At 40.2% G+C, this 13,421-nt stretch overlaps 1 protein-coding gene across 1 annotated transcript in view; it reads left to right on the top strand.

The window, feature by feature from the left end:
• Nucleotides 1-684: 684 nt before the first annotated feature.
• The window catches only part of LOC125238093 (sodium-dependent noradrenaline transporter-like), a 53,237-nt gene continuing 40,500 nt past the window's right edge, over nt 685-13,421 (top strand). The window contains exons 1-12 of the mRNA XM_048145381.1: nt 685-736; nt 777-836; nt 881-940; nt 985-1,140; nt 1,185-1,244; nt 1,289-1,348; nt 1,493-1,552; nt 1,597-1,752; nt 1,797-1,952; nt 3,542-3,603; nt 4,591-4,689; nt 6,378-6,537. Of these exons, the coding sequence (XP_048001338.1) occupies nt 685-736; nt 777-836; nt 881-940; nt 985-1,140; nt 1,185-1,244; nt 1,289-1,348; nt 1,493-1,552; nt 1,597-1,752; nt 1,797-1,952; nt 3,542-3,603; nt 4,591-4,689; nt 6,378-6,537 (1,141 nt within the window). The remainder of the gene's footprint in view (nt 737-776; nt 837-880; nt 941-984; nt 1,141-1,184; nt 1,245-1,288; nt 1,349-1,492; nt 1,553-1,596; nt 1,753-1,796; nt 1,953-3,541; nt 3,604-4,590; nt 4,690-6,377; nt 6,538-13,421) is intronic.

Raw genomic sequence — 13,421 nt, 5'->3', positions numbered from 1 at the left:
TAACTTTCGAGATACGGGTCACTGGTCGTGTCAAAACCACAACAAACCATTTAAAAGATATGATATTAGGATTCATCTTCGCTGGCTTAGCCAAGGTAACATTCGCTTGAGCTACGACAATCCCCTTATTGAGTGAAACATTTCTTCATTCATTTTATTTATTTTATTTTATTTATTGAATTATTCTACAGTCTACAAATATTACAATTTATCACAGGCCCTGCAAAACTGTTTAACAGTTTGACTGGCTTGGACATGAAGCCAACAAGCGCTGGTAGCCTAGGACAAGCGCTGGCAGCTTGGCGGTAAGAGCGTGCGACTTCCAATCCGGAGGTCGCGGGTTCGAACCCCGGCTCGTACCAATGAGTTTTTCGGAACATATGTGCGAAATGTCTTTTGATATGTGCCAGTCGCTTTTCGGTAAAGGAAAACATCGTGAGGAAACCGGGTTAATCCCAATAAGGCCTAGTTAACCTTCGGGTTGGAAGGTCAGATGGCAGTCGCTTTCGTAAAACTAGTGCGTATGCCAAATCTTGGGATTAGTTGTCAAGGCAGACCCCATGAGCCGTGGCAATATGCCGGGATAACGCAAGGAGGATGATGAGGATGATGTTTGGACATGAAGCTGAATTATACCATTTGTTCCAGGTCTAGAATGAAGACGAGAGGAGAGTAGCTGGCGGCATGGCGGGCATGCCAGTGCTGGGTAACAGCGTTGGAGACCTGCACCCGAGAGGTGAGTCATTCATTCATTCATTCATCCATTCATTATCTAGCTGGCGGCATGGTGGGCATGCCAGTGCTGGGTAACAGCGTTGGAGACCTGCACCAGAGAGGTGAGTCATTCATTCATTCATTCATTTATCCATTCATTATCTAGCTGGCGGCATGGCGGGCATGCCAGTGCTGGGTAACAGCGTTGGAGACCTGCACCCGAGAGGTGAATAATTTATTCATTCATTCATTCATCCATTCAATATGTAGCTGGCGGCATGGCGGGCATGCCAGTGCTGGGTATCAGCGTTGGAGACCTGCACTCGAGAGGTGAGTCATTCATCCATTCATCCATTCATTATGTAGCTGGCGGCATGGCGGGCATGCCAGTGCTGGGTAACAGCGTTGGAGACCTGCACCCGAGAGGTGAGTCATTCATCCATTCATTCATTCATCCATTCATTATGTAGCTGGCGGCATGGCGGACATGCCAGTGCTGGGTAACAGCGTTGGAGACCTGCACCCGAGAGGTGAGTCATTCATCCATTCATTCATTCATCCATTCATTATGTAGCTGGCGGCATGGCGGGCATGCCAGTGCTGGGTAACAGCGTTGGAGACCTGCACCCGAGAGGTGAGTCATTCATTCATTCATTCATCCATTCATTATGTAGCTGGCGGCATGGCGGGCATGCCAGTGCTGGGTAACAGCGTGGGAGACCTGCACCCGAGAGGCGAGTCATTCATCCATTCATTCATTCACCCATTCATTATCTAGCTGGCGGCATGGCGGGCATGCCAGTACTGGGTAACAGCGTTGGAGACCTGCACCCGAGAGGTGAGTCGTTCATTCATTCATTCATTCATCCATTCATTATTTAGCTGGCGGCATGGCGGGCATGCCAGTGCTGGGTAACAGCGTTGGAGACCTGCACCCGAGAGGTGAGGCATTCATTCATTCATCCATTCATTATGTAGCTGGCGGCATGGCGTGCATGCCAGTGCTGGGTAACAGCGTTGGAGACCTGCACCCGAGAGGTGAGCCATTCATTCATTCATTCATTCATCCATTCATTATGTAGCTGGCGACATGGCGGGCATGCCAGTGCTGGGTAACAGCGTTGGAGACGTGCACCCGAGAGATGAGTCATTCATTCATTCATCCATTCATTATCTAGCTGGCGGCATGGCGGGCATGCCAGTGCTGGGTAACAGCGTTGGAGACCTGCACCCGAGGGGTAAACCATTCATTCAATCGTTTATTCATTCATTCATTGTATCGCTGGTGGCGCTATGCCACCAGGGAAAAGTTATAAAACAGTATATAAACACAATATAAAAACCTAACCTATATAGGGTGCGCCAGCAGCGGGGCAGGGCCCAAGCTGCCGGTGGTTAGAGCTGCAGAGAGAGGAACCGTCGGACTATCCGCGCTGTGTCCAAGATCACCGCCTTCTGCATCCGACCCTTGAGGCCCACTTGAACCAACCACTTAACTCAGGATTAGTGGGCTGTCATCTGTCAAATTCTATATAAAATGGTAGGTTAACCCTCCATTTTCGTTGGTGCAGAGAGACTCTCGCTAGGTGGCTGGGTTCAGTTTAATTAATTGTTATTCTACTTATATATTTATTTGGTTTTTAACACATTTTGGTAAAAAAAAAACAATATCTTACTTTAATCGCAGTACCTACTCAACGCTTTGATATCGCAGGTAATTACACGCGATTCAAAAAACGATCCACTTCAACTGACATCTCTCGACCTTCTATCTAAATCAAAGAATGCTAAATTTACAATACCATATATTTTCTTTTTAACCCATTCAAAAACCAATGTTTTTCATAAGCAATACGGTAGGTATTGTAGTAACGGGGCCTGGTAAGATAGGAGGGTGTGATAGTTAGTTTTGTGCTGATGAGGTGGGGTCCTAAGTAAATAATGCTTGATCAAATGCCCGCATCAGAGATTTGTACATGTACAGTTACCGGCATAAATATGTGATGATTTCTGTACCTTGTCATATTAAAGTCTTGTTTGAAATGTCATACGAAATTGTCAAACAATTAAAAGCGACAAGGTACAGAAATCATCACTTCTTTATGCCGGTGACTGTAATTGAACATGTAATAGCAAATTACGATACAAACGCGGAAAAGAGGGAATTTGAAACGAGTGACGATAAATTAAAACACGACCGAAAGAATTTGTTTTAAATCGACTTGAGCTACAAATTTCCTTTTCGCAAGTGTATCGTAAGACATACCTACATTGCAAACTAGTGCGGAAAAAAACACCATACAAAAATATCGTGTCAGTAAAAAAAAATTCTTTGAGTAGGTACAGTATTAAGTATTAAAAATTAGAATAAGTGGGCCATTTTTTTTTTCAAAGTTCCACCTCACTGTTTTTTGGATTTGTAATTTTTTATGTGTTTTCCACTCAGAATCGCGAGCTCTTTCCATCCTAATAGGAGAAAAAAAGTGCCCCAAGGTTTTTTTTTCAATTCCGTTACCATTTTTTCATACATTTTGTATGGCGGTAACGGAATGGAAGGTTTGAAAATGTATGGAAGTCTTGGGACAATTTTTTTCTCCTATCAGGATCGAAATACCTCGCGATTCTGAGTATGAATTGCGTAAAAAATATGTTACAAAATAAGTGGGGTGGACAACTTTGAAAAAAAAAGGCCCAAGTATCTATTAATTAGTTTTGTTTATAAGTATACTATATGAGGGCAAACAAGCCCAACTGATGATAAGCAGTCACTGTAGCCTATTTACTCCTACAACTACAGAGATTCTATCAGACTATTTTTTTGTTTCAGATACCAGTAACAGGTCATCCAGCAGTGGGTCTCGACGAGGCTCTTCGCCCCAACAGCCTCAGGTTTGTTGACTATCATCAAAATCACTTCATTTCATCAAACATAAAATTAAAAAAAAAAAACACGGCTAATAAAAAGGCAAACAATCTACCTCAACCTTCCCGAATGAAGGTTGAGGGAGGCGATGGCTGAGAGATACGCGTCATACTCGTGAACGGGTGCTGTCTGTGAAGACCGGTCTGTTTAAGCTAACTGGGGCTGTTATACCTAATTAGTAACATTAATTCTGATTTATATTACATTAGAGCACTCTGTTCGGTTCTCGTTTGTTTCCTTTCTTTAGTGATTATTTTAATTATATGATTTTGACTCTTGGAGACCCTATACATCTCTAAGGAGAATTAGATTAAGTATCATCATCATCATATCAGCCGAAAGACGTCCACTGCTGGACATAGGCCTCCCCCAAAAGATTGCCACAATAACCTGTGGCATATACATTTTATATTTAGTTGTGACATTTAGAGTCATGAGCACCTCTAAAGTAATTTTAGACTTCTTTTTTTGTATTTGTACTTTTTATATTAAGTGTAATTTTTAGTTGTAATTCGACATTTAGAGACCTTATACATCTCTAACTCATTGTAGTAAGATTAGTACTATCAACTGTAATAGTAGAATTAATTGTTAGTAGTAGAATTAGTATTACCTATCAATTGTATTAATTTCAATTCAATTTTAAATCTTTTGTAAATATGTAGCTATATGACGTGTCAAAGTGCCCCTGTGGCCTATTTGCTGAATAAATTATTTTGATTTTGACTTTTGATTCAAACTGACATTTGATGACATCAAATCAAATCTCGACTCGATGACTTTGGGGGAGGCCTATGTCCAGCAGTGGACGTCTTTCGGCTGATATGATGATGATGATGATGATGATGATGATGAAATCAAATCTCATACATTTTGAGATTTTTTGGCAATAGGTACAGTGACCTGCAAAAGTGCAAGGCGAATTTAGCAAAAACCGTTGTTGTTTTTAATAGGATCCTGATGGCGATGGAGACCGGGACCCGGACCTCATCAGCTCGCCTCCTCCGAGGCAGTTCGACCGAGACTTCCATAATGACAAAATTCCCACCATGGTAAGTAATGAACCTTTATTCTAATTTAGCCATAAGCCCAATTGGCCATATCGAAAACCCTCAGGGCCGGATTTAGGGTAGAGCGAATGGAGCGGCCGCTCTAGGCGCCAAACTATAGGAGGGGTGTCTAAATGGAAATTGAAAAATAAAAAGCAGCCTCATTGGCAACATTTTGGGTATAATAAAGGGCGCCAGAAAACCATTTTGCTCTGGTCTGATCGACTGCTCGGACTGGCACTCTTCTTCTTCTTCTTCAACCTAGCGTTTTCCCGACCTAATGCCAGAAACTGCTTTACTGCTCAATCTTCTCCACTTCGCCCGGTCTTCGTCATCCTGAGGTGTGAGATTGTTCTCTTGTACGCTCTCACGACGTCCAGCCAGCGCTTCTTAGGCCTACCAGAGCCGCGTGACCTAAGACTTTGGACAATGAAATTGAGACATGTTTCCGACGTAGTCCATACACCATCTCTCTCTCTCTCTCTCTCTCTCTCTCTCTCTCTCTCTCTCTCTCTCTTTCTCTCTCTTCCAAACTATGAATCCCACATGGTCAGCTTTCCGTGTCATTCGTTTCCACTTCGCTCTATCTTTGAAGTCGTCCAAATACCTTACTAAATACTTAATATTAAGAATTCGAAAATCTGCCTGTCTGTGTGTTACCTATTTATGCTTAAACCAATTTAGTTGTAATTTGGTACAGAGATTTTGATGTCCTGAGAAGCATAGACTCTGAACAAAAAATATCTCACTTCTACCTTGCATGTGAGGTAATTAAGGCAGCGCCTGTGAAATTGATGTTAGCAAATTTGCTCTTATTGAATTATTATTGCTTTTATTTCTTATCAGGCGCTGTCCTAATTTTTAATTCCACACATAAAACGTCCGGACAAAAGTTAGTAATTGAGATGTATGGAAGAGGAAGATATGCTAACCTCAAGTGACTGGGATTATGGCAAGTGAATGACCTAAATTATTGATTACAGGCACTTTCATAAATTGGGACCCATAGTGTCAGTTGCTAACAAAAAGTTAATTCGCTGTCAGTTTTGGAACAACAATCTTATTAAGCATAATATCTGTCTAAGAATCAACTTTATTCTGAATGCAGCGTCACAAAGCTGACAGCAACTGTCTTTTTGTTAACAACTGACGCTAATTGTGGGTCTCAATTTCTGAAAATGCTTGACACACTGACGAAAGCTCGGGCAAATGCTAGTTATACACATAAGCAAAGAGAATCAAGTATTATAGAGAGTTACTGTCAAAGTAAAATATGTAATCACAGTGCATAGACTGCCATCTCTCGTCACAACTTTTAACTTTTAAACCTCAGTTTGACAATTTGGCCCATATTCTTAGCATGATATGTGTTAAACTGTCAAATATTAATATTAACGCCATCTAGCCGAGCGTCCCCCAAAGGTGTACCAAAAACCATTTCCACCGTAACTTTTTCTATGTGGTTCTGAAGTACATTTTTTTCTTAGACTGTAGCTGTCTATACGGAATTACATAAGTAATGATAACGGCTCAGCCACGACATTGGTCTAAGCGCGACAGCGGTGAGCGGCGGCCATACATTGCAGCGAGACACAGCGATGGGAATTTTCATTCGCACGTATGGCTGCCGCTCACCGCTGTCGCGCTTAGACCAATGTCGTGGCTGGGCCGTTAATATCAATTTTGAACAGGCCACGCTCAGCGGCAGCGGGATAATTACGCACACCGCGCCGTCATACGAGGAACAACGTGCCAGTCCCGCGTTACTGAGTCGCGCCACCGGCACGCCAGGTGGCAGGAGCGTGCGGGACGACGGGTACTGTTCGGCCGGGAGCACGCCACGGGCTTTGGGTGAGTTCTCTATGCTTAAGAATATATTTTCTTTTTACGTAAACGAAAAATGACAATGGTACAGTGCGTTGAAGTTTTGCGTGACATCATGCCTAGGTGCAATTTTTACTTAGAAGTGATGTCACAAGTCTCCACTCCGGAACTTTGATGCTCTATATCTTTGTATTTTTTCATTAATTAGAAAAAGCGAAATACATGTGTTCAGTATTTTTGGACGATCTAACTGACGGACTAAACAGAATGCCATTTTTTATGTAGTCATCATCCCTATTTAACCTAATGGAATGTCAAGTACAGAAGTGGTCTATGTTTGAGTGTGTTTGACTGCGATACAGCGTCTGTTATTTGTATGACCCAAACAGCTCTGTTAAATGTTTTTTTTTATGGGATAGGAGGCAAACGAGCAGACAGGTCGCCTGATGGTAAGCGATCACCGCCGCCCATGGACACCCGAAACACCAGAGCTGTTGGAAGTGCGTTGCCGGCCTTTAAGATGGGTGTACACTCTTTTCTTGAATTGGTTCTTGGCAGGCAAGCATGGTCGCGCGATAAATGATAAAACATCAGGCCATCCCCATCAAACTTACGAATAGTGCGTTAGGGACGGCCTGATATTTTGCATCCTGATAGGTACCCTCAGTCAGATTTGAATTGGAAAGTAGCGCAGTCAACTGCACTACATTCCTTTAAATATTTTTAGGTCTATTCTTTAATGGCGGCTTTAGTAAAAGCCACCGATATATATTTAAAAAAAATCGCCACATGGCAAGGTGCCATAAATGCTGGCAGCATTAAATCGCATGACCGCAATACTAATCTACTATGCAAGGAAGCCCCAATCGCTTCACAGCGCGTCATAAAGAGTCTGGGCACTGGGGCGGGGGTATTTGCGTTATAACCATGTTATATTTTAATCGATTTATATCGATTAAAATATAACATGAAAAGACTATACATTGTCATTTTGCGTAAGTGTGTCTGGCTTTAAAGTATTGAATCTGGTATATGTTGCGATAACAAGCTATCAGAATATCAAAGCACCTCGTAAATCCGTATATTTAAAAGGTACAGAATGGAAGAAAAGCATCGATATCTGATTAACTATTATCAATCATTTTATCTACTTTTATAACCTCTTAATTCTCGTCAAAACGATAAAAAACAAATTCTTATTAATCTCTAATCGTAATTTATGAAAAAATCTCGGAGATTGAAAACTCCACGAGATCCCAAGAGGGCGGTTTGACAGGTCGGCAGAAATCTAAAATCATTCATATGGTACATGTAACTAAACCTCCGCTCACCTTTCTTTTTTTCTTACTTGACTAACCAACATTATAGTTAACCCCCCTTTAAATATACCCCATAAATTTGGCCTTGTGATCGTCTAGCGTGAATAAGTAGAACCCTTCGATGTGAACCGCGATAACCTAGATCCTTTAATGAGTATCAGCTGTATTTTTGACTAATTTTTAAAATTTTATTTATTTATATTTTGGAGAAGAATAAAGGTTATTGTAGCATAATAATATAGTGTTATAGAAGAGTATTTTATCAGGTTTAGGCCTAGAAAGTTATATGTGAGAAAATTAATAACGTGATGAAGAAATTTTAGAATAAAAGTTAGTGAGTGAAACATACATGCAATAAATATTAAAAAATATTTTGGTAATCATCGGCTACGCCTTATTAGTGGATTCGAGTTGCAGGACTGCCTTGCGTTGCCGTCTGAATCCCCTAACCTGATCAAACCACTTTATCAGGCATCCTAAGCAAGTAAGCCTGAAGGGCTATCTATCTACGAACTAACCCCCTTTTATTTTGTTTTGTTTCTTTTCCCTAGCTAATCCCCCTTTTCCCCAATACTGTTAATAGACCATAACTTCTCGATCCTTCTAATGTATCATCAAGGCTCCGAGTAGTTGCTACCACTGAGAACGAAGTAAGTAAGTCTAGTAACTCCTTGAAGCTTTTGACTTGTCATCAGTGGACGGCGCTCGCATGCCACTGGGCCCTATAACAAACCTATGCTTTTTATTCCAAAGAATAGTTTGTTTCCCTAACCAACTTGATAGAATTTACCTTGAAAACTAGTTAGCAACACTCACTGGCTCGATGCTACATGAAGAATCAGAAATTGCTACCACAATTATTAATTTCACTCAGATAAATTAAGTAATAAGAGATTTTATAAATTACCAGTTTTACCACATATTTTAAGATAGTAAACACCACATTTAAAGTCCATTTAAACCATATAAATAGTAATAGTTAAATTATTTCTCCACAATACACGTTGACCAATTATATTTTAAGACCAATCATAATAGAACTCTACTTTCATAGAAATAGTGTGTGATTCTACCCTAATCCTATTGTTTTTCCCTACTCTAACATATCTGAAACACAGACCGTCACTTACCATAGATCTTGTGTTCAAAATATGCACAAGTGTATCCCTACCATAAGCTGTACAGTTCAGCCAGCGAAGCTGAGATAGGCAACCTATAGGCTTGTGTTCTTATCCCCCCCTCTGCTCTTGCCCGCGGGCTAGGGTAGCAGAGAGTAGATCGCCCTATCCGTGTGTATATCCAGTATTCTAGGACACACCAGTACCAGCCACATGAGAGACCCAGCTGCGATCAACTTTACTTAGATGTGGATCGATCACAACCGAAATCCCCAGCAACCAACGCCAGCATGGACCAGAACACCGAGTAAATAAATATATATATATATAGGACCCCAGCCTCAAATACTGCCGACTTCTGTGAGCAAGGATTACTCCTAATGCCTTTCGTCAATCGTGAAAGTCCTCACTTCCATCTAACAGTTGGACTCTTTGAGACCGGTGAGAAAGTACGCCTTTTGTAAGTAAATAAAGACGCCCAAGCCTCCACTTGGAACAAAAAGACCCCTAAACGCCTTATGTTTAACAGCCGCAAGGTATAAAGCGCTTAGCCGGACAACAGTCTGTCACAAACAATGATCTGGCTTATAACTTTCACAAAATAACCCCATAGAAAATTACTAAATTCAATTTTACTGACCAACTAAATAAACGAATGAAGTTTCCTTTACGTGCTATAATCTAAGCTTAGTTTTGCAAGAATTACTCCCTACAAAACCAAACACAGACTTATCTCCAAGCACCAGCCATACATCGACCCAGTCTTTGTATTGCTTGACGGCACTCAAAAAATAAAGCACAGAAAACTTCACTATACACATTAATTTAAATGTAACACTACACTATAAATAGAACACTAAAATAACCCCACAACTGACGGTAAAGCAATTCCACCACAGGTCTAAGTTCAACTGTACGACGATATTGTCCCCGCACAATCAAACAGAGACACAATTTCAAAGTTTACAATCACTTAGAATAATTTCCAAGTAAAAACAAACAGAGAAATAATAGCAGAACAACTTCACTCACCAGTAACACACGAAAGCCAGAGACACTGTTAGTCTTGTAGATATTTTAAGAATGACGCGCGTCGGCTCGCTCCGACCCTTTTATAGCCTTTAATCCAGACATAATACGGACTGCAGACGTTTTGCAGACAAACCGCAGACTGCAGACATAATGCAGATGTTTTACAGACATAATGCGGACTGCAGACGTTTTGCAGACACAATGCAGATGTTTTTCAGACATAATGCGGACTGCAGACGTTTTGCAGACACAATGCAGATGTTTTACAGACATAATGCGGACTGCAGACGTATCGCAGACACAATATCGACAGAAAGCCATTAACTTGCGCACATAAGAAAAAGATCATAACTGTTTTGTTTACTAAGCCGTATGCCTTAGGCATTATTGTCCAAGACAGCTCAGCACGTACGTTTTTGCTTCTCAATAGTAACATCTGCATGACTGCACGTGTTCCAAAGTGATATAGGAATAATTTTATTGATACCTAGTTAAGCGACGAAGAGTTATGTATTGCGGTTAGTATAGGTATGCAGATATTTTTTTGTTAAAGGGTTTTAATTAGATTTGTAGATCAAATACGCAGTAAAATATCATTTTTGTTTCTAAATGCTACATTAAACACATCCAGAAAGTATACTACTAATCATTATGAACTTTTATGACCTGTGATTGAAATCAAGACATAATATCGGAACGTTACGCAGCTGACAACTGTCAGTGTCAGTATTCCGTCCATGTGAACGTAGTTTGTTGATAAATACGTTTTTCCAACCTGTTTTGCATAAAATAACATTGAATTTTATGAGTGAAGACGTGACTATACATGTGATAAAGCTTCACAGATATTATTTGTTAAAATATCCAATGAAATCCCAAAGAAAATATGCACCAAGAAAGTTGGTCAAGGAAAAGTTGATTCGCCGTAAGTTTTATATGTAATAACGAGTCCATTTCCTCGTCATAGACGCTTGTTCTGTTACATACACCAGTCAACGAAGGCCGACTACGTTTATTAGGTGGATGTTTAAAAAAAAATCCCGAATATCGAATTTCACCAGATCTGGATGTGTCTGGGCTCCTTCTTTTCAGAATCACGAGCTGGGGGCCGATTTTTGAGTCTCACTGTCACTAAAATACCGGTTGAAAACGGTGAATTGCCTATTATTTTCAGTGACAATTTTCTGAATTCTAACGCCGTGAGACTCAAAAATCGGCCCCCTGATTCGATCCCGGCGATAAACAAATGTGTCCTTATTTTTACGTCACGATTTTAGTATGAAACTACGAGCGTGGCGTATTGGAAACTCGAATTTTGTATGGAAAATTTGGGACACGTTTTTTTATCGTCCGGGTCGAATCAGTTCGTGATTCTGAGAAGAATGAGCCCAAACACGTTCAGATCTGGTGAAATTCGATATTCCTGATTTTGTTTAAACACCCAGATACAACATTTTGGAGCAGCGTAAGTGCGTTTTCACATTATCCGATCCGGTCCCTAAACCTAAGTTCAAATTTGTCTGTCGTGTCGTGTTGTGATGCTCTCTGTCGTGATGGCTACTGTTCATATTTTATATGACATATTATGACGTATTCTGACACAATTTTTTATCAGATCGGTCTCGGCACTCGGATAGCCCATGGACTTGTACTTATTCATCGTTTCAACTGTTTATTTCATTGTACAATCGAGTTCATAAATATGTGTATATTTCTTTACTTAAGGCTGCAATATTTAAGGTGTAAAAATTTGTCTATTGAGGTCAAATTTCATACGTCCAATCAAATTGATCGAACAGATTTTCAAGCAAATTAATTCCTCATTTATTGGAGTACCGGAGCAAACGGCACGGATGAGCGGATATTCCGATTGCATCGGTCGAAAACTGCCGCGCCGCGAAACGAAAACGAAACGTAGAGTCATCAATTACGGGTTTTAGAGGGATATGTAGAGGGGGTATAATTGCAGATATGAAAACGCATATTTCACGAATTTGCTACTTCGACTATTTCGACTGGGGAACAAATGCAACTGATCCATTTTTTTCCATGTTTTAGATTGTTTGCGTTATTGATTAGAGTGTCTACTGGTTATACGAGTAGTAGTAGTAGTAATACACTTTATTGTACAAAAATAAGAACACATACAGGAAAGAAAAAAGAGCACACACATCATTTGTACAAAGGCGAACTTATCCCATTAAGGGGTTTCTTCCAGTTAACCTTAGAGCAGTTATATGGCACGAGTAGGTATATGGCACGCGTGTTAAGTGGATGTGGTGGAACTCAACTTATTTAATAGTGTAAAAGTGGAAAAAACGGATCAGTTGTAATTGTCCCGCAGTCGAGATTTGCCCCGCTGTACCTTATAATTATTCCCTTTTCTATAAGTAGAATTAAATTATCCTATTCATTTTCAATCTGAAAACTAGCTTCAATATAGTTACTAGCTTGCCAACATTGGTTTTAAAATAGTTATACCAACAATATTACTTTAATGCTTCAGGTTCACCACAGATCACTTTCCAACTAGATGCTGCGTATAGGACCAGTCAATCTATACAGCGAATATGAGACCGCACATTATATTATACAGATGTACCTAGTGCGAAAAGATTTGCCTTCGTATTGTTACGGAAACGTACGAACGTGACATGCTATTTCTCTCTACAAACGTCTACAAATACGAACTTTTCGGAAAAACACGAAGGAAACCCCTTTCGCACTAGGTACATCGGTTGTTATATCCTCGTTTAGGTATTCTCATTTCAATTATCAACCAAAATTTGTGATATACATACCAGCAGCGACTGGTCCATACAAACCAATTCCCAACGGCTTGCCTAAAATTGATTACTAGTAAAATATCTAATGTTAAAGTAGGTTTATTTTTGCTCAATGTTGCCTAGCAGAAAATTTCACCAGCCGCCACTGATACATAAATAAAAAAACCGGCCAAGTGCGAGTCGGACTCGCCCACCGAGGGTTCCGTACCTACAAAACTATTAGGTACTTTTACGTTACTCACATAAGTCTAAAGATTGGGCTAGGCTAGAAGTATAGGTTCTCTAATGAGCATAATTGTGTTTAGCGCCACCTCTCGACAAATCCGCGAACTAATTAGCACAGCTTGCGTGAGGTCTTTTATAATGTTAACCAAATTCAACATTTTTTATTTTATTTTAAAGTAGGTGTTTTATGTAAAATTTCGTAGCTATAAATTTTAACACCTTTATTCATAAACGTACACTAAAGTTATCCAGCCGATAAAGTTCGTTTATCCCTTTCTATCACACCAATATGTCGGAAAGGGACAACCGAACTTTATCGGCTTGATAACTTAGTGTACGTTTATGAATAACGGGGTGAGTATTACCGTACTGTAAAAATGTAATGTATAGTTGTATACGGATTAATGAATTTAATATAGATAGGTAATTAT

Source organism: Leguminivora glycinivorella, chromosome 22 (genome assembly GCF_023078275.1).
Source record: "Leguminivora glycinivorella isolate SPB_JAAS2020 chromosome 22, LegGlyc_1.1, whole genome shotgun sequence".
NCBI lineage: Eukaryota > Metazoa > Arthropoda > Insecta > Lepidoptera > Tortricidae > Leguminivora > Leguminivora glycinivorella.
Note: the sequence above shows the minus strand (reverse complement) of the source record. Positions and strands in the feature narration are given on the sequence as shown.